The sequence below is a fragment of the Aulostomus chinensis genome, chromosome 3 (genome assembly GCF_037954235.1).
Source record: "Aulostomus chinensis isolate RoL2024-O1b breed Wild chromosome 3, RoL_Achi_v1.0, whole genome shotgun sequence".
In the NCBI taxonomy this organism is placed as follows: domain Eukaryota; kingdom Metazoa; phylum Chordata; class Actinopteri; order Syngnathiformes; family Aulostomidae; genus Aulostomus; species Aulostomus chinensis.
This window is the reverse complement of record NC_141322.1, coordinates 215,297-239,155: the sequence shown is the minus strand read 5'-3', so window position 1 is coordinate 239,155 and position 23,859 is coordinate 215,297. Positions and strand designations below refer to the sequence as shown.

General features: G+C 46.3%; 2 protein-coding genes across 4 annotated transcripts; one reads left to right on the top strand and one right to left on the bottom strand.

The window, feature by feature from the left end:
* Positions 1 to 1,868: 1,868 nt before the first annotated feature.
* On the bottom strand, positions 1,869 to 17,355 carry LOC147267330 (uncharacterized). Its single transcript, XM_086197123.1, is given in 12 exon segments — positions 1,869 to 2,333; positions 3,654 to 3,727; positions 3,729 to 3,772; positions 6,095 to 6,167; positions 7,050 to 7,258; positions 11,628 to 11,844; positions 12,521 to 12,595; positions 12,683 to 12,919; positions 13,090 to 13,322; positions 13,407 to 13,498; positions 13,599 to 13,788; positions 16,604 to 17,355. Coding segments are annotated over 12 exon segments (1,656 nt in total). The 5' UTR covers positions 16,620 to 17,355; the 3' UTR covers positions 1,869 to 2,137.
* On the top strand, positions 15,840 to 22,504 carry eevs (2-epi-5-epi-valiolone synthase). 3 transcript variants are annotated; one of them, XM_086197152.1, is made up of 5 exons: positions 15,840 to 16,055; positions 20,355 to 20,988; positions 21,083 to 21,316; positions 21,844 to 22,096; positions 22,239 to 22,504. In XM_086197152.1, the coding sequence occupies exons 1-5, from the start codon at positions 15,994 to 15,996 to the stop codon at positions 22,325 to 22,327; spliced, it is 1,272 nt and encodes a 423-aa protein (XP_086053278.1). In that variant the 5' UTR covers positions 15,840 to 15,993; the 3' UTR covers positions 22,328 to 22,504. The 3 variants fall into 3 exon arrangements, with proteins under 3 accessions (XP_086053278.1, XP_086053270.1, XP_086053261.1); XM_086197144.1 differs by lacking the exon at positions 15,840 to 16,055 and adding an exon at positions 18,957 to 19,383 and having other exon boundaries at positions 21,916 to 22,096; XM_086197135.1 differs by lacking the exon at positions 15,840 to 16,055 and adding an exon at positions 18,977 to 19,383.
* The last annotated feature ends 1,355 nt before the right edge of the window (positions 22,505 to 23,859 follow it).

The following is a 23,859-nucleotide window of genomic DNA, read 5'->3' as shown; positions in this document are numbered from 1 at the left end:
AAGGGTCCGTTTCACACAACAATCCCATGTACAATAATGTACAACAGGACTCCACTCAGGAGTGTAACGGTGGCAAAAGGGGTCAGAAGTAATGGATTCAAGATCACTTGGAGCTCCTGAAGCATGCTGTGGTGTTCAAGGTGATACGATGCTGCTCAAGTTCGTGTTCCAGCTCTTTCAACAGCAATTGTAAAGTAAGAGAAGACCTTTCCAAGAGGGTTTCGAAAGAGTTTAACATGCTGCGAAACAACAGTTTAGACTTTGGCTCTACATGATGAAAGCGAGCCGCTGTGGGTGACAGCAGCTTTGGTTTCGAGTGTTTGACAGCACTGCAAGGGTCCGTTTGAATCCCTCCTGGTAGACTTGGGGATGCAACAGTCTCTTTATTTGCCATCAAAACTAACTGCGTCACATGTCTCAACTTTATTCAACGTGTAAAATTATCAAAGGAAAATGATGAAGCTGATAAGTGAAATCCTGCTTGTCTTAAGTCCACGTTCAGTTGGCAAATGCAGACGGATGCTGCACTTTACAAAGATCATATTTGCACTTCATCGCCTCTGAATTTAGCAACTGCTTCAATCTGACAAGTGACGAATTACATTTTTAATGCATTTGAAATGTAACTGTCCACCATCAAACCTAATTTCATTGAACATTTATACGTTTTTCTGTGTTTGCACACCAGAATAGGTGAGGTCTTCTTGTTTAATCCTTATCTGCCCAAATAGATCAAAGTTATTACCTTTAGAAGATGGCAAATAACGTAGTGGCCTCTTGTGGTCACTGTGGCCTTCTGTATCGTGCTGCCTTTATACTGCCCCTCAGTGGTGAGACAGCAAACTGACGTCATAGCAAAGTTCAATATTTCACTATAAAATGTGAGGATAAGAATCACAATAGTTTCTCATGTGCCAATGCAGCTGGAGATAAATAGCAGACGGAGCAGAGGAGATGATCAGATCTCTCTCATATCTTAATGGGATCCTCTCGCGCGCCGTTCCCATTAATGGCCAATCCTCCAATTATGTAAATCAGAGAACGGTCACTACGACTGAGAAGTTGCTCATAAACAGCAACAGAGTCACATTGCAGAGGGCTAATTGGCCACTACTTTTCATATAATTGCAGTGACTAGGGTCACGTCCTCAGCTGACCTCTCCTTTAAGTATTGTTTTCCAGCACACAAACAGTTAATGGAGCGATTAAGATGGTGCACACAAGCACCACTTTAGGGAGCGTTTGGCAAGACTAAGCTGGAGAGAGGCAGGCTGCCGTGCACCAGACCTGCGGGAGTCGAGATGAATACAGCGGCACAATCAGCCAGCGTCTGAGCTGAGAACACGCATCAACTGTGGATGTGGTACGTCTTTCTACCTAATGAACCACCATTCTTGTAAATGGTAGCAACACATTTAGATTTATGCTTAAAATCAAAAATAAATGTGATTCAACTGTGAATGAGATGTGAATCCTAAACTACAGAAGCTGAGAAGGAGCAGTTTTCGGTTTTCAAGCCGGATCTTGTAGTTACATTGTCTTACATAACCACGTTTCTTATTTCAGCATCACGTTGACTCAAGGAATCGGCCGTTGTGACGAGTCAGCTGTCCTGTCATTGGGGTTAGTTGATTTCGTAGTACAGACAATATCAATATCCCGTTTTCTCCCGATAAAACTAAACTTTAAACTTGTGTCTACTGCCGGGTCTCAATCAGTGACAACCTTACTTGGGAATGGCAACTGGAAAGAAAAAGGAAACATTTGTGTTGGAAAAAAAAAACAATCAATCAAATACCATTTTAAATCTGAATCATAGACTGATGTGAAATTCTGTCACATTAAAGATGAGCTCAAGACCGCAGTTTTAACATTCCAGTTTATTAAGGTACCCAACAGCCAGTGCCTACCAAACATGGCCCAGAGACACTTTGAGGGGCCTCCTTTTCTCCTTCTGGAGTTCAGATATTTCTCAGGCACATGAGCAGGCGTCCACTGCGAGACTACATACGACACCTATACACTCAGATATAATCCAAGGAGGAGGCAGACATCCCTCTTCGAGCCACTGGACGTGAGGAAAAGGGTGAGAAGAGAAAACAGTTCTCATCCCTTCATATCCACCCCCACCCCACATCTACCACAGACTTTGCCCACCCTCTATGACTAAGTTATGCCCTGTCATGTAGTCGGAGGCGTCAGATGCCAAGTAGACCACTGCAGCTTGCAGGTCTGTCACTTGAGCCAGTCTTCCAGCAGGGATATCTGACAGCCAGCGCTGCACCAGAGGCCTCAGACTCTCCGAGTGGATGAGAGGGGTGTCAACAATCCCCCTGAAAGGAACGACAGCAAGAGGGAGGGAGAATGGGAGGGAAATCAGACAGCAGCACAGTTCAGAGCCAGATGTGACAGCATTGTCTCAGAGCCACCACTTTTGGTGACAAAAATAAACCCAATTATCCTCCTAAGAAAAGGCAGGGTGCATTTGATGATGTTTACTGGGGGACTGGTGGCACTGGGTATGACACAGGTTCCTCTGTTCAGGCTTCAAACCTCTCAGTGTTGATTAGTGGCAGTGAAATTACGAGCAGCTTTTGCCATCTAGGACTCCATTACACATTCGGTACGAACAGCACGCCGCACATTAAAGGACGAATGGCTGCATCCGTCACAAACACGACATGTGAACCTGGATATCTTCAAGGAACAAGGATCATTTACCAAGTACAAATGTTTATAGGCTGCGAGGACACAGAAGAGCAGGCATTTAAATAAATGTGTCAACACGTGCGTCTCACACACACTCACATAGCTGAAAGCTGTGAGACTGGAATCATTGTTCCATGTATTCCTCTGCCTTGATATGGAATTCCTACATCTGGCTAAATGACTTCCAAGGAGCGCCTGACACCTTGGTTAACATATTCCACCTCAATTATATTTCTCTTCAGCTGCCCTGTTATCTGGAACCTTTCCTGGCAATCAGCGCTACTGTTTTCCCTCGGCCAATTTTCTAGATAATGCAGCTTATCACTGCTGGGCGGCTAAAGTTGCCAATGGAATCAGGCTCCAGTCAACCTCATGAGCGCTAATTGTGTCCCCTTTTTTATGCATATTTACCGACTGTCACTTCAAAGAAATCAGCTGCCCATTGAGACGCGCGGTTAGTGAGGGAAAGAGAATTGCGTCTTTGCAAATTAAAAATTAGCAAACAAGCCTCTGATAAATAAAGCAGAGCATGTGTTGGGCTTTGTTCCTGGGCCTGGCGGGGACTTGTTTGGTGGTTTTGGGCCAAGGGACACACCACTTCTCTCTCTCTCTCTCTCTCTCTCTCTCTCTCTCCAACACACACACACACACACACACAAACAGCTTCACAGACTAACAGATGCAAACAAAACACTGTTTTGCCGACACTTGGAGTAAGTAAGGTTGTAAATTTGATTCCCTAACTGAATAGAAGATGAGCAAATGTTTGGTTGATTGATCCCTCAAGACGTCATCTAATTAAGCACCGATTCATTGGTCGAGGACTTCAATTGGTGCATCGTTTTCAAAAGAGGTTCTCCATATGAAGGCAAATAGGAATGTCTGTGCCTGGTGAGTTGCAGCTCACGATGTTATCAAACAGGCGGAGGGTTGACGGCACTCACGGTGAGATGCAGTTGACGCCCACTCCTCTGCCAACCCATTCAGTGCCCAGCGTCTGAGTCAGTTTGACCACCCCCGGCCTTGGAGGTGTTGTAGGACAGCTGCTTCTGAGGATGGGGGACTGCAGGATAGGGGAGTACAAGAAAATCAGAATGGCCTCAACATAGCTAAATAAAGACAGCTAAGTTCACATCTTTTGAACAAAGAAATAAAACAATGCTCCTTTCTCATAAAGCTGCCAACATCTTATAACACAGCCGATGCCGATATTTCTTGCGGACACATCAAAGCTCTTCCATGAGTCGCCGGGGCCTCTGTGGATGCAGCCATGTAAAATTGATAGCTTCTAATGTCCAGTTAGACTCCGTCCTCAGCAACAAAGGCAGGGAGCCATTTGTTTGCCTGACCATCACAGATGCTGCACGCTGCATGGATGCCGGAACAGGAGCTCATTCTCTGCTCGTTGATTAATCATCACAAGCAAGGCTCCAAGTTACATACAACTTTAGTAGTTAACCTCGTCACCCGCCGATCTGACTGCCAAATGGCTTCAGTGTGAGACAGGGATGATGAATACCAGCCAGCTGCAGAGGCTCGGGCCGGTCCTGGGGAGAGTGGCCGACAGGTCCAGCATGATTTTACTTGCGAGAAAATGTGCAGGGAAAGAGGTTTTAAGTTGGAAACTGCTGAGGAAATGAGATGTAAAAGGTGGAACCGCAGCAGTGTAGCTGAAAGTGAGGTGGACTGGATTGTGGGGAGTACGGTTAGATAGCAGGGGAAGGTAAGGATGGGCTGGGCTGGATAAGGGTAGGCTAGGACCTCGGAGGAGCAAGCGAGGAGGAGCAGAGCCCCGGGCTTACACACAGATTGAAGGTGAAATCCGATTTATCAGGACAGGAAACACAGCTCAAAATGCCTAACAGCACTAATCCGCACTCAGACCTGATGATACAGCCCCAAAATACCATTGAGAAAAGGCCTTCATCCTTTAAATAAACCTGCATTGATGTTTTTGCCGTCTTTAAGAGCAGTAATCCCCAGAGAAGGTAAAAGGAGGTAGAAGAAGAGCATTCTCTAAAGCCCTCCTTAGCATTCACCCTGCTACTTATTGCCCATTTGAAGTGGGAGGAAACATGCTCTTTATCAGGAACGCCTTTTACATTTGGAATTCTGAGAAGATAAGGAGTTCAAATGATGCACACACTTTTCCCCAGAATGGCACTGCTGTAGTCATGTATATTAGTATGCAGGTGTGAGTGTGATGGCGCCACTAATCCCCCGTACAGGTCAGCGTGGAGATTTCCTGGCTGAGCGTCCTTTGAGTTTCTTGCTATCATTCAGTAAAATAGAGGAAGATGGTTTGGGGGGGGGGGGAGAGAGAGAGAGAGAGAGAGAGAGAGAGAGAGAGAGAGAGAGAGAGAGAGAGAGAGAGAGAGAGAGAGAGAGAGAGAGAGAGAGAGAGAGAGAGAGAGAGAGAGAGAGAGAGAGAGAGAGAGAGAGAGAGAGAGAGAGAGAGAGAGAGAGAGAGAGTGTGTGTGTGTGTGTGTGTGTGTGTGTGTGTGTGTGTAGGTGGGTTTAGTGGACACATTTTATTCGGCAGATGGACAAAAAGCTGTCATTGTGCATTTTAATTGGGCGTTTATAGCTGCTTTTTGGGCTTCCACTTGGCGAGAACAGGTCCCATCTGATTACACATTATGACAATATTAAAACAGATGTCCAGACCAATAAAGGAAATTCCTGGAGGACTGTGCGTAATGTGAGTAATTGATCATTTTTTTATGTTGGCCTCTATTTACCAGCATGCTCCTGTTTTACAGATTGGCCCTGCAGTCGGGACCGGGGCCCATATGGCTGTTTGACTATACTGCTGATGAAGTGTTGCAGCTCCTCTGGAAGAACCTGTTGGAGGAGGAATGGTACTACCCTGAGTTGCACAGCTTATGTTTTTTACTCGACTCTGGCTAAACTCAAAAAGTGTCTTCCTCTATTCCAACAAGGCCCCTGGCACTGGCTGGGGTTTCGCCGCTGCACAGGAACCCTCCCTTCCCAAGTTGGACCTCCACATCCTCCAAGCAGCTCGGCACTGAGGGGATGTTTATTATGATGCAAAAGTGCCTCGGTGAGATGCAATCACAAGACTTAGTGTTTCCTCCTGTAACTGGATAGTCTCCTTTTAAAAAGCTGGCTAATCCTGTCAAAGTTGTCTAATAAACATTTTAAGACACTGAAGCTTTTCATCCTGGCAGCTGCGATAATCTAAACTCACGCCTGATTATTTTCTGTCTGTTGATAGAAATATTTGCTGTAACGAGTACTCCTGCACATAGCTGTACAATAGGGAAGTGCGTTAACCCCCCCGACACTCCACGCCAAATGGAGAGATTAAAAGCAGACATGGCTGGGCTCCAGAGAGAAGGTGGGGAATAGAATCATCACTCACCTATTAGACTGGCCATGGAGGCTGTGTTGATAATCTTGCCGTATCCTTGCTGCAGCATCACTCTACCTGCTGCCTAAGGCAAGGATTCAGGGGAAGAGAGACACACTAAACACCTTATTATAGCGCTGACACGCTACCAAAAGCCTGAGCACAGATCAACACAAAAACATGTGGTTTATCCTTGGAGACAGGAACAGCACTTTAACAACATTCGGTCTACTTGACTAGATTTCAAAGCTGCAGCGAGGCCTGGCAGGGCATAAATATAGACATCCGACAGCAGCTGGTTCAGAACTAATATGAGAAAAACAGAGTTTAACTAGTGACATGAAGAAACATCACATGTCAAACTGATTCTCTCTTCCCACATTTGTAACTAGTCAACAGATTTGTCTTTTGTAATGTGAGATATAAACTGCACGACTGGAAATGACTCATTTATACCTGCTGTGATACTTCTGGGTCTGTTGAAACGAAATGTTTCAATTAATGTCGGATTTCAACATTTTCTCATTACAAAGCTGATCTGTCTATAAAAAGAAAACCCTGCTAATGATTTAAATTGGCCCTCTTCTACCTTTGATTCATAGCACTGACAGGCTGTGAAATAATTCTAGTTTCCAAAGCGCCGTATCTCAGTCGTGCGTCAAGCGTCGCTGCGATATTTTACAACAACAGGAAACTCTTTTTGCCAACTGCATGTTCTCACTTTCCTCCTCTGACTAATATTCTAAAACCTACTGTGGGAAAACAAATCTTTGTAGATAATCCAAGTGGAACACATATGTTTTAATTAATTATCTTCTAATTGTAATTCCTCTTTACTGACATGTTTTTTGTACTACATGAGAGAGGGAAAGCTGAGCCTGAGGTCCGATTTAAATTTCTGACATGAACACAGTGTCCCAGCTCCGACTCCCCCACACAGAGTGGCAGATATGCAGGTGACACACACCTGGCAGCACATGAATGTCCCCCTCAAGTTGATGTCAAAAGTTTGGTCCCACTCCTCGAGACTGGTGTCCTCGCTGGCTGAGTTCATGTTGATGCCAGCATTGTTACAGGCGATATGGATCGCTCCCCACCTGGACACAATGGTGTCAATCATCCTCTGGACATGGTCCGGCCTGCTGATGTCAGCAGTGATGGCGATGGAGTTGATACCTGTGCGTTGTGAGAACACAGTCCTGCTATTTCCTCTTTGATTGTGACACGAGTCTTTGGAAAGGTATTTTATACAACCCGAAGTACATACAAATGTACAATGTGACAAAAAAAAAGCCTTCGAATGAATGACAACATAATGTCACATCATACTACTTTTGACATGGAGTTCTGTTTCCTCTCCATCAGTCTCATGCGCAGGCTGAGTGGAAGAGGTTTATCCTGTAGTGGGCTGCCCTCTGCTGGCAGACAAACAAATGACTGCACCATATTTTTTCCTTCAGCTGAAAGCCGTAATCTTCTAGACACAGTAACTCGATGCTGAACACTGGAACCAGTTGGTGCTATCACTGCTAGGCAAATTATTTGACTGGCTTCCAAACCCACAGCTGCTATAAAGCAGGCAGCTGCATCATTCCACCAAAAACAGAAGACAACACAATCACTGACGTGGTCTCCATGGGGATCGCTTGACACGGCAACAGAATCAGTGTTGAGGATTTGAAAAAAGCATTGCCTGTAATAATATCAAGATTATTACAGAACGACATTGGAGTGAGCAGTTTCATCCTCTACACTTCGAGGTGCTGTTAAACACATTTGTGTGCTGACTGTGATACAACAGCATCCGCCAGCCATGAACATGTCCCTCACACCGGGAACGACGGAATTTCTTCAGTGAATGTGGTGTTCTCATAAAACTATTACAGCTGTATGAAATCTCAAATCCCCAAAAGTATGACATTGTGTGAGATGAAAATAAAATGGAATCCAATGGTTCACAAAACTCACAAACCCTTATCTTAATCACAATAAAACAGACAAAATAACCCATGTTAGAAGTTAGAAATGCTACGAATAAAATATGAGCTTCTTTTAAATCTGCTGGCAGCAACAGGTCTCAAAAAAGTTGGGACAGGCGCCACAAAGAAGGAACTTTTCAGAAATAACCAGGTGGAGGAATATTTTTGAAATAATTTGGTTAAATGGTAACAAGTTTATACCATGATAGGGTATAAAAGAGTCTCTCAGGAGCAAAGATGGGGAGATTCACCAATCAGAAAAAAACTGGTTGAAGTGGGAGAACACGTTCAGAAGAATGGTCAATACGAAATCTGTGCTGTGACTTTGAATGTAGATGAAAGCTCGACCACCCACAGAAGCAACACCTCTGGCGTTTTCTGTGGCCAAAGCTCAAACAGATGGAGGCCAAGCCGAAAACTGAGGAAGCAGTTCTGCATCATGTTTACATCGATCGAGTCCTGCACAAATCCCTCCATCAGTCACTGCTGCCTCTGTCCTAGAAGAGCCGGTCGAGAACCTCCCCCTCGCAGAGCCGGTCTAGAACCTCCCTCCTAGCAGAGCCGGTCTAGAACCTCCCTCCCAGCAGAGCAGGTCTAGAACCTCCCTCCCAGCAGAGCCGGTCTAGAACCTCCCTTCCAGCAGAGTAGGACGAGAACCTTCCTCCTAACAGAGCCGGTCTAGAAACTCCCTCCGAGCAGAGCAGGTCTAGAAACTCCCTCCGAGCAGAGCAGGTCTAGAACCTCCCTCCTAGCAGCAGACCTAGGACCTCCCTCCGAGTCGAGTGGGTGAAGGACATCCTTCCTAGTAGATCAGGACAAGACCCTCCCAAGTAGAGATGGGGTAGAACCTCCTTTCCTGATAGATCAGGTCTAGAAACTTCCTCCTGGTAGATCAGGAGTAGGACCTCCCTCCTAGTAGATCAGGAGGAGATCCTCCCTCCTAGTAGATCAGGAGGAGATCCTCCCTCCTAGTAGATCAGGAGGAGATCCTCCCTCCTAGTAGATCAGGAGGAGATCCTCCCTCCTAGTAGATCAGGAGGAGATCCTCCCTCCTAGTAGATCAGGACTAGAAGCTCCCTCTTACTAGATCAGGACGAGATCCTCCCTCATTGTAGATCAGGACTAGAATTTCCCTCCAGGTAGATCAAAACTAGAACCTCCCTCCTTGTCAAGCAGGTGTAGGACCTCCCTCCCAGGAGATCAGGACTAGAACCTCCCTCCAAGTAGATCAGGACTAGAACTTCCTTCCTAGTCCAGCAGGTGTAGGACCTCCCTCCTAGTAGATCAGGACTAGAACCTCCCTCCTAGTAGATCAGGAGAAGAACGTCTCTCCTAGTAGAGCAGGTGTAGAACCTCCCTCCTAGTAGATCAGGAGTAGAACCTCCCTCCTAGTTGAGCAGGTGTAGGATCTCCCTACTTGTAGATCAGGAATAGAACGTCCCTCCTAGTAGTTCAAGTGTAGAATCTCCCTCCTAGTAGATCAGGAGTAGATCCTCCCTCCTTGTAGATCAGGAGAAGAATGTCTCTCCTAGTAGAGCAGGTTTAGAACCTCCCTCCTAGTAGATCAGGACGAGAACCTCCCTCCTAGTAGATCAGGACTAGAACCTCCCTCCTATTAGATCAGGACTAGAACCTCCCTCCTAGAAGATGAGGACTAGAACAACCCTCCAAGAAGATAAGGACTAAAATCTCCCTCCTAGTAGAGCAGGGGTAGACCCTCCCTTCCTGGTGGATCAGGTCGAGAAAGGTCCTCCTGGTAGATCAGGCCTAGATCCTCCCTCCAAGTAGATCATGAGTATAACCTCCCTCCTAGTCGACCAAGTGTAGGACCTCCCTTCAAGTAGATCAGGACTAAAACCTCCCTGCTAGGAGATCAGGACTAGAATTTCCCTCCAAGTAGATCAGGACAAGAACCTCCCTCCTAGTAGAGCAGGAGTAGAACCTCCCTCCCAGTAATGAGGAGTAGAACCTCCCTCCTAGTAGATCAGGAGTAGGACTTCCCTCCGACAAGAGCAGGTGTAGAACCTCCCCTCAAGTAGATCAGGACTAGAATGTCCCTCCTAGTCGAGCAGGTGTAGGACCTCCCTCCTAGTACATCAGGAGTAGAACCTCCCTCCTAGTACATCAGAAGAAGAACCTCCCTCCTAGTACATCAGAAATAGAAACTCCCTCCAATTACATCAGGACTAGAACCTCCCTCCTCTTAGATCAGGAGTAGAACCTCCCTCCCAGTCGAGCAGGTGTAGGATCTCCCTCCTAGTAGATCAGGACAAGAACCTCCTTCCTAGAAGATCAGGACAAGAACCTTCCTCCTAGTAGATCAGGAGTATTACCTCCCTCCTAGTCGACCAAGTGTAGGACCTCCCTCCAAGTAGATCAGGACTAGAACTTCCCTCCCAGTAGAGCAGGTGTAGAACTCCCTTCAAGTAGATCAGGACTAAAACCTCCCTCCTAGTAGATCAGGACAAGAACCTCCCTCCTAGTAGAGCAGGAGTAGAACCTCCCTCCCAGTAATGAGGAGTAGAACCTCCCTCCTAGTAGATCAGGAGTAGATCCTCCCTCCTAGTAAAGCAGGTGTAGAATCTCCCTCCTAGTAGATCAGGAGTAGATCCTCCCTCCTAGTACATCAGGAGTAGAACCTCCCTCCTAGTACATCAGGAATAGAACCTCCCTCCTAGTCAAGAAGGTGTAGGACCTCTCTCCAAGAAAACCAGGTTTTGAACCTCCCCTCCAAGTACATCAGGACTAGAACCTCCCTCCTAATAGATCAGGAGTACAACCTCCTTCCTAGTCGAGCAGGTGTAGGATCTCCCTCCTAATAGAGCAGGTCTAGAGCCTCCTTCCTAGTAGAGCAGGTCTAGAGCCTCCCTCCTTTGACCTGCTGGTGTTTCATGATGTAGATTCTATTTCATTCGATCTGCCTGTGTGTAAGTGACCATGATTTCCTGATGTTTTCCTGAGTCCCTGGCCAGAATCTGGCCCGTTAATGCAGTGCCACCCGAGGACCCTTGTCCTTTGTGCACAGAGGTTTCTCCAGATTTCACCCAAAGCTTTTTTTTTCAGTATAACTTTCTCTTCCAGCCTTTGGCCAAGCTCATCCCAACTCTTTTGAGATGTGTTGCTGCCATCTAATTCAAAATGAGCTACAATTTATGAATTTGTAAAATTTCTCACTTTTAATATTTGATATGTTCTCTATGTTCTAGAGTGATTAAGATAAGCGTTTATAACATTTGTAAATTATTGCATTGTGTTTTCTTTGCATTTTTCATTATTTACTGAAATTTTAATAAATAAATTGTAACCTGAAAATATGCAGGACCCCCAAGCATACTGCAGACCTGTGACTGGAGCTCCAGCCCCCCTTACACAGCCTGTTGAAGTTAACAGTATTGCATCTGTGTAGAAATGCATGGAGGTGCAACCCTAGAGACTCAGAGCCAGTCATGGTAGCAGCGTTCGCATTTTAACAGTCGTGTCATGGAATCTGGTATAAGTGGCTGAGTCAAGACCCTGGTGGGATCAGAACACATTAAACAAACTTGAGACCATTTTATGCCCATTACCTTTCAGAAGGAGCTCCTGAGCCACTGTCTCAGCTTTAACTCCGTCCAGGTCAACCACGGCCACCTTGGCACCTGCCTCACCCAGAGCATGAGCGAAGCCTCGGCCAATGCCCTGCCCAGCCCCTGTCACGTAGGCCACCTTTCCATCCAGGCGCATGCGGTCCAGGATGGGGCGCCCCTGGACCCCACGGAAGACCTTGTCATCCATTATTTTACTCTGCTCATGTAAAGAAGACAATTATACCAGACAATATCATGTGGGCTGCTTTCTCACCTATGGTTCAGTTGCTCTAGTGTACATCAGCTGACGAGTCCATCAGCTTTGTGCATCTACTCCTTGGTACAGTTTGTTTCCTCACACAAAAAAAATAATCTGAGCAAACCAGAACAAGGGGCATGAGAACTTCCACTGTGTTTCAGACATGCGGTAACAAGACATTCAGTTCAGGGTTCAGGACTGGGGCATTTTTCTTCTACATTTCCTGTGTGCTGCTATGTGAGCAGTGTAGGCTCCTAGATTTTGGATGATCTGACACCAGAGCCTGTGACCTTGACCTTTGACTACTATCGCTTCAGTTCATCCATGAGCTGCAACAGACATTTACGTTAAATTTGGGACAGCCAATGTTTGAACACAGGTATGATGCAAAGTACCGTTGGTTAAGGAGCCTGTAAGGTGCAAACCCGAGAATTACACTGGCAGTTGGGTTGCACCAAAGTTGGATTACATTCTCATCATCAACAAGGTCTCTGCCCACTTGTTTAGTTGGGGTGAACTACGCCGAAAGGGGACACAGACCAGAGATCATTTCAACCAAACTAAACAAGGTAAGAGTTGAAGCAGCTCATGGGACCATCAGTGCTGTTAGATTACTGGAATCACTGCCTAGTACCTGCATGCTTGTCCCCTTAGACGCCACAGACACCCGGCGAATAACACTGATGCCGTCTCTAAGAGGGATGATGGCCTTGAAAACAGTAACAACAGAGTTAACATAGAAAACAACAACTGCCAGACCCATGCAGCAGAATCAGGGTGCTGGTGTGAAACTGACCTGCTCCACACGCGGATCATCAGAGACAAACTGGTTGAACCGTCGCAGAGCCAGGCCGTTCTCGTCACTGGTGTCTTTCAGATAAACTTGGGCTTTAAAGAGTGAGTTATCTACACATATAACACCTCGCAATCTCAGTAGATTGTTGTCAAGGATGAAGTTGTAGTAGTTGATGTAATTGTTCTTATCAGCATCAATGAAGACCATGTCAAACTGCTCACCAGCTTCAGCCAATTCCTAAAAGAAAACAAAACAAAACCCTCAGGACAGTTTTCTAGAGGGTTTGCTGATTACCTGGTCTGATTACACAAAGCTTCTCACGCTGCAAACTGTAAAACGTGTTAAAAAGGAAGTGTCCACATCACTTTTTTGAAGGATCTTTGACAGTCTGGATCCTGGACTCACACCTTCAGAGTATCCATTGCAGGTCCTGTCTTCACAATAATCTTCTTGCCGTGTGGAGACTTGTCAAAAATGGGCTGAGCAAACTCTCTGAGGTAAGGCTCCAACTCACAGGCAATGACACAGCCGTCCTCCGGCAGCCCTTCAGCCATGGACAGAGCGCCGTAGCCAGTGAACATACCGATTTCTAGGATCCTCTTAGCTTGACTCATGTGAACAAGCATCTTCAGGGTCTGGCCTGCCAGGTACAAACAGCACGAGACAGCTCCCATCACTACACAGCACACAAGGAAGCACAACCAGTCAGTAGCTGACAGCTAACCTTCCACGTGGCCTGTGATGCACTCTTTGGGAAGACGGAACATGGTCTTGCCCTCCTTGTGTGCTTGGTCCCAATCATGAGAGATTGTTTTCCTACATGCGTGCACACACACACACAAACACACATACAATAACAACATTGGTCCTTTTTATTAAAAATTTCAGCTAGTTTGCATAGGACTTTAAGTCATACTTGAAAAGTTCTGCCAGGGGTTCGCTTTCCTTTGTGGTCATTTTCTCCAAGTAGTCATCAAGACCACTGGCAATATCCAGCGCCTCCTGCAGGCAGCTCGCCAGTTCCGCTGGGACATCAGCACTTGTTGCAGCCATCTCCTTGGCGCTCCTTAGAATACTCACAAGAACCTCCATTGGAGTGTCTGGAACTGGTGGAGGAGGAGAAGACTGTGCTGCAGCTTCAGTTTAATAATATCACAGCACATCCATACGTCCTCTGGCTGTGCGCCTCTCTGAGCTGATGAGGGCAATTAATGACGTTGATGGAACATTTCAGACAGATAACAAAAATGTATGTAATTCAAGCTGCAAGCAGCGTTGTGAGGGCCTGAGCCCTGGCCTGAACCCCAGGGTGTCCTGGTCCAGTGTGGACGCCTTGTAGTTGAGGAGTTAGAAGCCTGAGTCTGATCAGAGAGTGAGAGCAGAGCTGAGAGCTGGCCCTTTAAGAACCCCTCCCCCACTGCTCTGTCTCTGATCTGTGCTAGAGTGGAGAGCAGAGCTGAGAGCTGGCCCTTTAAGAACCCCTCCCCCACTGCTCTGTCTCTGATCTGTGCTAGAGTGGAGAGCAGAGCTGAGAGCTGGCCCTTTAAGAACCCCTCCCCCACTGCTCTGTCTCTGATCTGTGCTAGAGTGGAGAGCAGAGCTGAGAGCTGGCCCTTTAAGAACCCCTCCCCCACTGCTCTGTCTCTGATCTGTGCTAGAGTGGAGAGCAGAGCTGAGAGCTGGCCCTTTAAGAACCCCTCCCCCACTGCTCTGTCTCTGATCTGTGCTAGAGTGGAGAGCAGAGCTGAGAGCTGGCCCTTTAAGAACCCCTCCCCCACTGCTCTGTCTTTGATCTGTGCTACAGTGAGAGCAGAGCTGAGAGCTGGCCCTTTAAGAACCCCTCCCCCACTGCTCTGTCTCTGATCTGTGCTAGAGTGGAGAGAGAGGAGGAGCACCAGAACTGGAGTGGGACAAGAGGAAGAAGTCAGCATACGCTGGTCCAGAGGGACACAGAACACCATGTTCTTGGAGGGGTTTTTGTCAGGAATGCAGTGGACACCGTCTCCCCATAGGCTTCCATTGTAAGCGTGAAACGTGTCTCCCCCACTTTGAGGGCTTATAAAACCCAAACCGTTGGCGCTATATAAAACTTTTAATAACTTTTAATTAGCAGAGTTTGGAGTGTCATGTATGAAGTTTTGGAAGCGATAGCATATAGCCATCTCCCTAGGAAAAGATAGCGTTTGTTCGGGGCGCAAAATTGTCCAAAACTGGACATTCGTGTCCAATTTGTGGACGTCCTGTTGGAGTGAGGTCAGGGGTGTCTGTGTACGATTTGTCCGTCTTGACGAGACGAATAAAATGGTGTTGGTCCCATGTCTGTAGGACATTCCTCCAGGCCGTGGCGTAGTTTTTTGTGTATGTAGGTTGCGCTATTGAGTAGAGCGCTTCTTATTTTTTTTAATTGTCGAATTTTTCGCTACACCTGATGTGTGTACCAAATTTGGTGAGTTTGAGCGTGTTTAGGGGGTCACATTAACATTTGAAGTGGCGAGTGTGTGGAGCAAACATTCTTCAGGCTCAGGCCCTAATAATTTATGGTGTTGGGGGGGGGGGGGGGGGGGACTGGGACACTGGCTAGTGGGTGTTTGTAGTGTTTGTAGTGCTGCTAATGTGTTGCTCTGCTGAGCAAACATGATAGGACCTGAGCCTGAAGGTTCTTCAGGCTCAGGTCCTAATGAAACAAAGCTATTGTTAGCCAATAAAGGAGCTACACCAGTGTCACATGGCTTCAAGGTCACCACCACTAGGGTTCAGGCTTCTTGTGTTCCCCCTGATGACTTTAATGACCTCCAGAACCTCTGTCGGCTCCTTTAGACTCTTGTTAGCAACCCAGGTTTTTAGAACTCAAACAAAGAAGCCCGTTTAGATTATTGGTGAAAATGAGTTCTGTGGTGGACAAAAGTTTGTCACTTACATGTTTCAAGATAATCTGAAACAAACGAGCACAACTTTGACCATGTTTGAAGTATAAATATGATCAACACTCTGATACTTACTGGTATATTTTGATCCACTGAAGAAATCCTTGAAACATCAGCCAACAATGGTTTAGTTTTCCATCTCTAACATTCAAAGCTGCTTATGCTGAATTTCTGTGTTACATATGTGTGGGTGGAGGTGCAGGTATAAAATGCCATGTGACTTGACACACACCTGTATTGTGTGTATTTTGTGTCCTACTTTACTGTTTTCTCTCTTGACCTACAGCCATAAATAAGCAAACCGCTATCATCTGGAACAAAGTATCTTTTCTCCTGGCAAAAAATAACAAACCTGTAGTCACCACTTCCACACCTTATTTCAGGTGTATGACTGAAAACCCATGGACTCTGAGACTTCCTGACTCTTTGCTGGTCTTGACATGTTTCAGGTAAGTCTCCTGGACCACTTCTGCTCACTGGCTCCGAGTCAAAGTTAAACACCTCATTGTCGGACCCTGCTGGAATTCACGCGATACGTTCGCTGGCCATCATGTGACGTTCATTTTTCGGGGTAAATGTTATACTTCTTCTATACAATTGACAACAATCATTTAATGCATCATCGTGATGGAGACTTTTTGCCTCCATCCCCAGTGAAATGAAACAGGTATGTGCCAGGACACGTTAACGATCAAGATTCCCACGTGGTTTGACCTGCCTGTTCTTCAGAGTGAAATTAAACGAAAACCCTGGAAAACTCGTCAGTCACATTCAGGGAAAATTCATTCCATTCAGAAAAAAAACTCGGTGTGAAAACTGACGGCGGACCAAATGCTGAAAGTCGCACGTTGGTTTGATGTTAAAGCGTCGACAGACAGACAGACAGACAGACACGCACACGCGCGCTAGTTGAACGAAACCTGCTGCCTCCCCGTGAGTCTCATGAGCGCGGCCCGGGCTTGGAGCAGCTGGACCGGGTGAAGAGGCGCCGTCTTACCTTTGTCTGCAGACATGGTCTTGGGCGTGGCGGCAGCTGGGCACTTGGAGCGGCTGGAGGTGCAGGAGCGCTTATGTCAGGGATGAGACGAGATGAGGTAACAGACAGTTTGCACAACAGGAGACGGTGCTGTTATCCAACCGGCGCCCGCACGTGCTCCCCGTGAGGAGAGCAGGTGTTGCTGTCAGCCGCGGGCGTGTCACGTCACACGTCCTCATTCGTATTTCATTCGTGTTCACTATGATGATAAACACTTTTTAGAAATAAAAACCAAAATGTCCCTAAACCAGAACCTCTGTGTCTGATCTCCCCTGCAGTCCAGATGTTCCAACCCTCGGACCCTGAACGCACGAGTCCGAATTTGCAGTTTCAGTCATTTGTCGTTTTTTTTTTTCTGTATTTTTCGTCCTCAGAACCCGGAAGAGAAGGCCGGCGCGATGAGCGCTGTAACAGCACCTGGAACTGATGAGAACTTGGTTCCGTTGGTCCACTGCTGGAGCTCTGCTGCTGCTTCGGTAGCTGGACGTCAGAGTCCCGGCGTGGTCTTCCTACCGCGCCGGTTGTTTTTCCTTCGTCAGCGCAGGGAGTTGTCGTCCGGTGCCTGCTGGACGGGGTCAGGCATCGCCCCTCCTGCTCCAGACAAGCAACGGTCCGCAGTGTCACAGCTGAATACTTCACTACTGATCGATCAGACAGTAAACTGCCAATAACTCGGTTGACTGGTTATCAATCATCTCTTGGTGCAGGACTCTTCACGTGAGGGTTCTCTGCTTCTTTGCCTTTGATGACAATAAATGAAGCCTTTTTGGGCTTTGGACTGTTTGGAAGACAACAGTGGCCCCTTGAGGGCATCACGTGGGCTCTAGTGATGAGCACGGGTCAAATATTCGGGAGATTTTGAGAGTAAATGAGTAACTGGTCCCAAGTGAAGGTGTTTATTTGGACGATTGAAGTGGATTTACAGATCAAACAGAGTTTGTAGGGTTGAGGGTGAAAACTCTGTAATTCACGCCACATAGTGGTTGTTAATATAGCAGGTCTTGACCGTACAGCTGTCAGCATCTGGAATAGCCAGTTCCCTGTGTGACGTTAGAGCCAGAGGCCTTCGGCGGAACCAGGTCACAGGATGTTTAGTTCACATTTCTGCTTTTATCAGTATTTTTCTTCAACATTGTCATGAAGGTCGTATTGTCTAGTGGCAGAAAGGCTGTGGCCCAGCAGCTGCTCCCACTCTGAAAACACGGAGCAGCGAGGAACGCTCCTCTCCACGGTCATCCTCGTCTCCCCAGGGGGGCCACGGAACTCACTTGGAGCTCTTGTTAGATGTGCTGACGTATATTTCCTCAGTAATTTTTGTCTATACTGCATACCATGGTATTCTAATGCCACTGATGTGTATTGGTTGTTCTTAACACTTAATTATTGATAAATGTACATTTTAAGTGCGTAATTGTAAAGGAAGTAAGCTTAGGTGCATTACTTTCTTTCTATGCAGCGACTGAATGTGCATGTTTCAAGCTAACAAGTTATAAACCTGCATTTGAGTTTAGGTGCACTTTGACAGCAGTTAAACACACTGATATACTGTTAGTTTATTAGTTATATGTTACTAGTAAAAGTATTAAACTACATTACCAATTTGCATGTAAGGTTGGGAATGCTAACAAAGAATAATCAGTTGATTGTAGAATTAAAGAATCAAAACATTAGCTGATAGCACTTCAATGAACTTTTTGTCATTAACATCTAAATTGAGTTGTCAGACGTTTTTCGGAGGAATTCGTGAGGAACCCGAGGAAAAAGAACAGCAACAGAAAAAAGTAAAATTAGGATACAGCATTTTTTCCCTGCCCACTACAACCCAAAGTAGCCTACCAGGTTAAATTAGTCAAAATCAACTCTAGAAAGGTTAGTGCTGAATGTTTGTTCATCTGCAACACTTGTATTAGTGTGTGTGAGTGTGTGTGTGTGTGTGTGTGTGTATGTGCGCCCCATACTGGGAAGTGTTTGTGATTAACACTAAATGGGAAAACAAATCCTCCGTTGTTGAAGGAAACAAACGAAGTTGTGATTTAAGGTTTTTCTGTTGCCTCACAGACAGAGGCAGGTGTGGATCTGAGTGTCCCCTCATCCAGGCCACGAGACTCATGCTCCTGCTTCGCCGGAGGAGGCGGGCCTCAGCTCAGTAGTTTCATTAAGCTGAGGGGAGAAGCCCCTCTGCTCCAGGATCAAGCTGCCGAGAACTGGAGACTCCACTGGGCACAGCGTCGTGTTAGCCTCTGTGTGCAGCGCGGTGGTAATGTAAGTGTGCTCAGGTCGGCTCAGTGCGTGTGTGCATGCGTGCGTGTGTGCATGCGTGTTTCCACTTGTAGAACCAACATTTATCTGAACCCCGTTGGTAGAAGTTGCGATAACTCGGTTACACCACGTTTCCCCTTGGTTCCACCAGACTGAGGTGTTAATGGCGTTTGGTAACAGTCCCACGTGCTGATCCTGAATCAGGAGTTATCTCACACATTTCCTTTGGCATGTCAGGACATGTGAGGTCGTCAAAGTAGATGCCCCTCCTTCACTTCAGGGGATCATTTAAATACTCAAGAGGTGCTGGGAAAATCTCTGTTTATACCAATAAGCATAATGGGACCAGTTCAACTTGAGGACCACAGTAGCAAAGATGAGAAAACCGAGTTTAGTTTAGTCCGGGTTGAAGGTGCGTGGATGAGCAGAGTGTCGAAGAAGGTCAATAAGGACTCAGTTGACTGTGTGTCTGCCGCAAAGATGTGAGTGTCAGAATGTTCTTCCCTCAATAATCTCATGTCACATGCGTGTGTTTGAAATGATGTATGTTCGAAATGCTCTGACTCATGGAGACTGACCGAGGATTCTCGCCTCAGTATTTAATTGCTTGTACAGCAACAAATGTAGAAATATTCTGTCCGACTGAAACTTACTGACAAAATCTGTAGCCTCTATGATTTGTGAAAACAGAATTCTTTTTCTCATGTTCCAGGAATTTCTGGCCAATGTGAAGTTGCTGTTTAGCTATTTAACTATTTAAAGTACATGTTCAAATCTCCAGCCTGTGAGTAACTGTAACTGCCACAGGGTATAACCGGGTCCCATTATTGCGAAAGTGCAGCGCATTGCAGTGCATGACATGCAGACAGGAGAGTTCAAAAACACAACAAACCCTTTTCTCTGACTATTTTCAATAATTCAATCTACTCTGAAGCCTTTTTAAAAAGAATGTCATTTGAATGTTTCCTCATGATCCTCTGTTTCAAGGGAGGTTCATCTCAGTCAAATGTAAGAGTTTTTGTCTTAATGTTGGGACTTGAGGGATGTGAGAAGAGAAATGCAGAGAAGAGCCCAGATTTGCTTCTCCAGCCAAAACAAGGCAAGAATGTCAGATGTCCTTTAATCAGCTCGGCGTGATGAGGCTCTGACATATCAGCTGTGCTGAGGTCAAGGCAGCGCAGCTCTCCAGGCACCGAGATAAGAGCTGCTGTTTAGTCCAAGTTTTTACAAACTTCAACTATTGTTTAATTCAGACTTTGAGTGTGTTTCTAACATTAAGATCCACCCTACGTATGTTTATGAAGCCAGACCAAGTCTGCACCGTTCTAACAAGAAGAGATCCCAGCAGGGATCACAGTTGTGCTCCAGTTGATTGTGTTGTGGATTTTTCTCACAAACTAAGAACTCCCTTTGAACTTTAACTGCACACACATCTTTCCGTGCTCTCTGGCAGCTATGAAAGCACTGGGGAGAAGGGCACTACCTGGACCGTGGTCAGCCCCATCATCTTGACATACCAGGTAGTTGAGACCTTGGGTTTGCTGGACCCGACCAATGACACACTACTGTTGGGCCACATCACCGACCCCCATCAGCTGGAGGACATTAAAAAAACAAACCTGCCTCTTAGGCGCTTTGTGGTTGTTGACCAGGAGGTCAACAAAACCTATGGAGCCCAGCTGGCTGAATATTTAGAGGCGCACAATGTCCTCTACAAGATCTTGGCTCTACCCACCACTGAGGAGAACAAATCCATGGAAATGGTCATGAAGATCCTGGAGGAGATCGACAGCTTCTCCCTCGACCGCCGCACAGAGCCCATCATTGCCATTGGGGGAGGAGTGTGTCTGGACATCGTTGGCCTGGCGGCTTCACTCTACAGGAGGCGCACTCCTTACATCAGGGTCCCAACCACACTGCTCTCCTACATTGATGCCAGCGTGGGGGCCAAGAATGGGGTTAACTTTGCTAGTTGCAAGAACAAGCTGGGTTCCTACATCCCACCAGCCGCTGCCTTTCTTGACCTGGCCTTCATACAGAGTGTTCCCAGGCGACACATCTCCAACGGCCTGGCAGAGATGTTGAAGGTAAGTTCAAGCCCTCATAACCATATTCATATTATTGCTTTTGTCCAGTGAATATTAGAGCTTCTTACGGGTGTCTTTGTCTTTGCCTTGGCAGATGGCCTTGATGAAGCACAGAGGCCTCTTTGAGCTTCTGGAGAAACACGGTCGTTTGCTGTTGGATACTAAATTCCAGGCTGACAGGAGTGGCTGCAATTGCTTACAGGTGGCGTCCCAGTCGACTCGCATCGCCATCACAACCATGCTGGAGGAGCTTGCTCCTAACCTCTGGGAGGATGACTTAAACAGACTTGTGGACTTTGGCCACCTCATCAGCCCAGCATTAGAGATGGTAACGACATTTGCAGTCCAACACGGCACTCCTTTCTGTCAATGTATCGCATGAGAAAAAGTTGATGGAAACTGTAAAATAAAGTAAAATCACCCTCAGTTTCACAAAAATGGTTTTATGCTCCCTTGAGGTGACATTTGTGTTTCCTAAAAAGAAAAAGAGTAAATGTGCCAAATTGGAGACAAACAAGCTCTGACTCTTAAACTCAGATGACGATCAGCTGTTTCTGCTGCTGGCATCTTTGCGACCAACTTTTCCCAAAGTTTTCCTTCATGTCTGGACAGCAGCAACATGGCTGATACAATCGGACATGACCTCTTCTACTACTGTGCATCAGCTGTTTGTAACACTGCCTTACCACCAGTTTCTGTCAGCACTGCCTGTTTAATTAGCTCCAAATATATGATTGAACGGACTGAAACACACTGATGAGTTTTTTTCTTTTTTGTCACATTTCCACTGTTTGTAAAAAAGTCACTTTGTCATTAATTGGATGCACAACTACTGTCTCACTGTCTTCCTGACAGAAAGTTCTTCCATCTCTGCTGCATGGAGAGGCGGTGAACATTGACATGTCTTACATGGTGTACGTGTCCCAGGAGAGAGGGCTTCTGACGGAGGAGGAGAAGCAGAGGATCCTCAGCTGCATGGTAGGCCTGGAGCTGCCTGTGTGGCATCAATCCTGCACCATGGAGCTCATACAGAAGTCTCTGCAGGACAGGCTCAAGCACTCTGGTGGCCTGGTCCGCATGCCGCTGCCTGTTGGTCTTGGACAAGCAGGTACAAATCATAAGTGCTCGTCTAAACATGAAGTACTGAGTACTGACATACAACGACTAAGGGTTGGAATGCGACCACAAGGTTTTTGTTTTGTTACGTGAGTTGTAATTTTACGTCTTTTCTTCTGTTTCTTTCCTCGCAGATATTTTTAACAGCACATCTCATGAAATCCTGTGCAGAGCGTATAAGAAGTGGTGTGATGAGCTCAGTGTGGCGTCTGACAGCCACTGAGCCCTGGAACCAGCTTGAACTACAGCTTTGTCCACTCTGCTATACTGTAGGGGAAATGTAATAATTGACAGCCAACTGCAAGTGTATTTGATTGATTTATTTCAATAGAGCCAACAGTAGATGGCGCCTTTGTTGTCAACGTTTTTGATCAGCATGTAACAGCAGCAGTTTGACACATTAAAGAGTTTTCTATTGATGAACAATCTGTACGTGTTGTTGTGTTGGAACTGTTGACAGCCTTCACATAATATATCAGCATTTGAGCAATTAGGGAGTTAAAAGATGAAAATTAGATTTACTCAAGTGGATAAAGACTCAACTGTTCAGGGAACACCAAGACACTCAAACCTGAGCCTCCTCCTCTTTGTCCTTCGGGGAAGAACGAGTCTGGAGGTCTATGACCGGCTCTGAGTGAACACTCAGCACTGACAATATTGAATGTTGAAGATATTGTTGATGTTGAATTACTGGCTGTGGTCAGTTGTGGTTACATTATATTAAGAAAGAAACCCCAAACCTGTTGCTTCTGCCACTAGATGGCAGCACCTGCGGGCAATCAATCTTAAAGCACTTTCTCTACTTAGTAAGGTTTCACATTCCAGTCTAATTTCTTGCTTGTGATGTACGACGCTTTGGACAAAATGGTCCGTTAAATGAAACTGTACAATCGTAGAATAAGGCTGACAGTTTGGGGGGCTCAAGTTATCCCCGCCCTCTAACTCTGCTCCCATAGGCCTGGACTGGTGGGGATCTCGAATGATGCACTGGGCTTCTCCTTCTGTCCTCCTGTCCTCATAAGTGTTACGAACTCATCTGCTTCTCTGGAGCCTTTGTGTTTCCCCACTGCTCACGTCCCCGTCTGTCCATCAGTCTCTCCTCCTTTCTCTCCCTCTTTATCTCTGTCCCTCTCTTTCCATCTGTCTCTCTGTCCCTCTCTTTCCTTCTGTCTCTCTGTCTCTCTCCATTCTCTGTCTTTGTCTCTGTCCATCAGTCTCTCCTCCTTTCTCTCCCTCTTTATCTCTGTCCCTCTCTCTCCTTCTGTCTCTGTCCTCCCCCATTCTCTGTCTTTGTCTCTGTCCATCAGTCTCTCCTCCTTTCTCTCTCTCTTCATCTCTGTCCCTCTCTTTCCTTCTGTCTCTCTGTCCTCCTCCATTCTCTGTCTTTGTCTCTGTGCATCAGTCTCTCCTGCTCTCCCTCCGTCCCCACTAATCCTGGATCTGCTCCACGGATGGAGGTGCTGTACCTGCTCTACTTGGACAGAGTCAGGACAGAACTTTGGTTGGGGTTTGGTGCCACACTAATAAAACTGACCTGACTTGACTCTCTCACCTTCCAGATCCCTGACTAATGCTGCAGACCTGCAGAGTCTCAGGCTGACACCTCCTACCACTTGTAGTACTGGTACACATAGTACTACCTCTAGTAGCATTAATATGAGTACTAGTCATACTACCACTGGTACAAGTATGATTAGTACTAGCAGCAACATCAGCATCCTGGTAATACAAGTATCAGTACTACTACTTTAATGC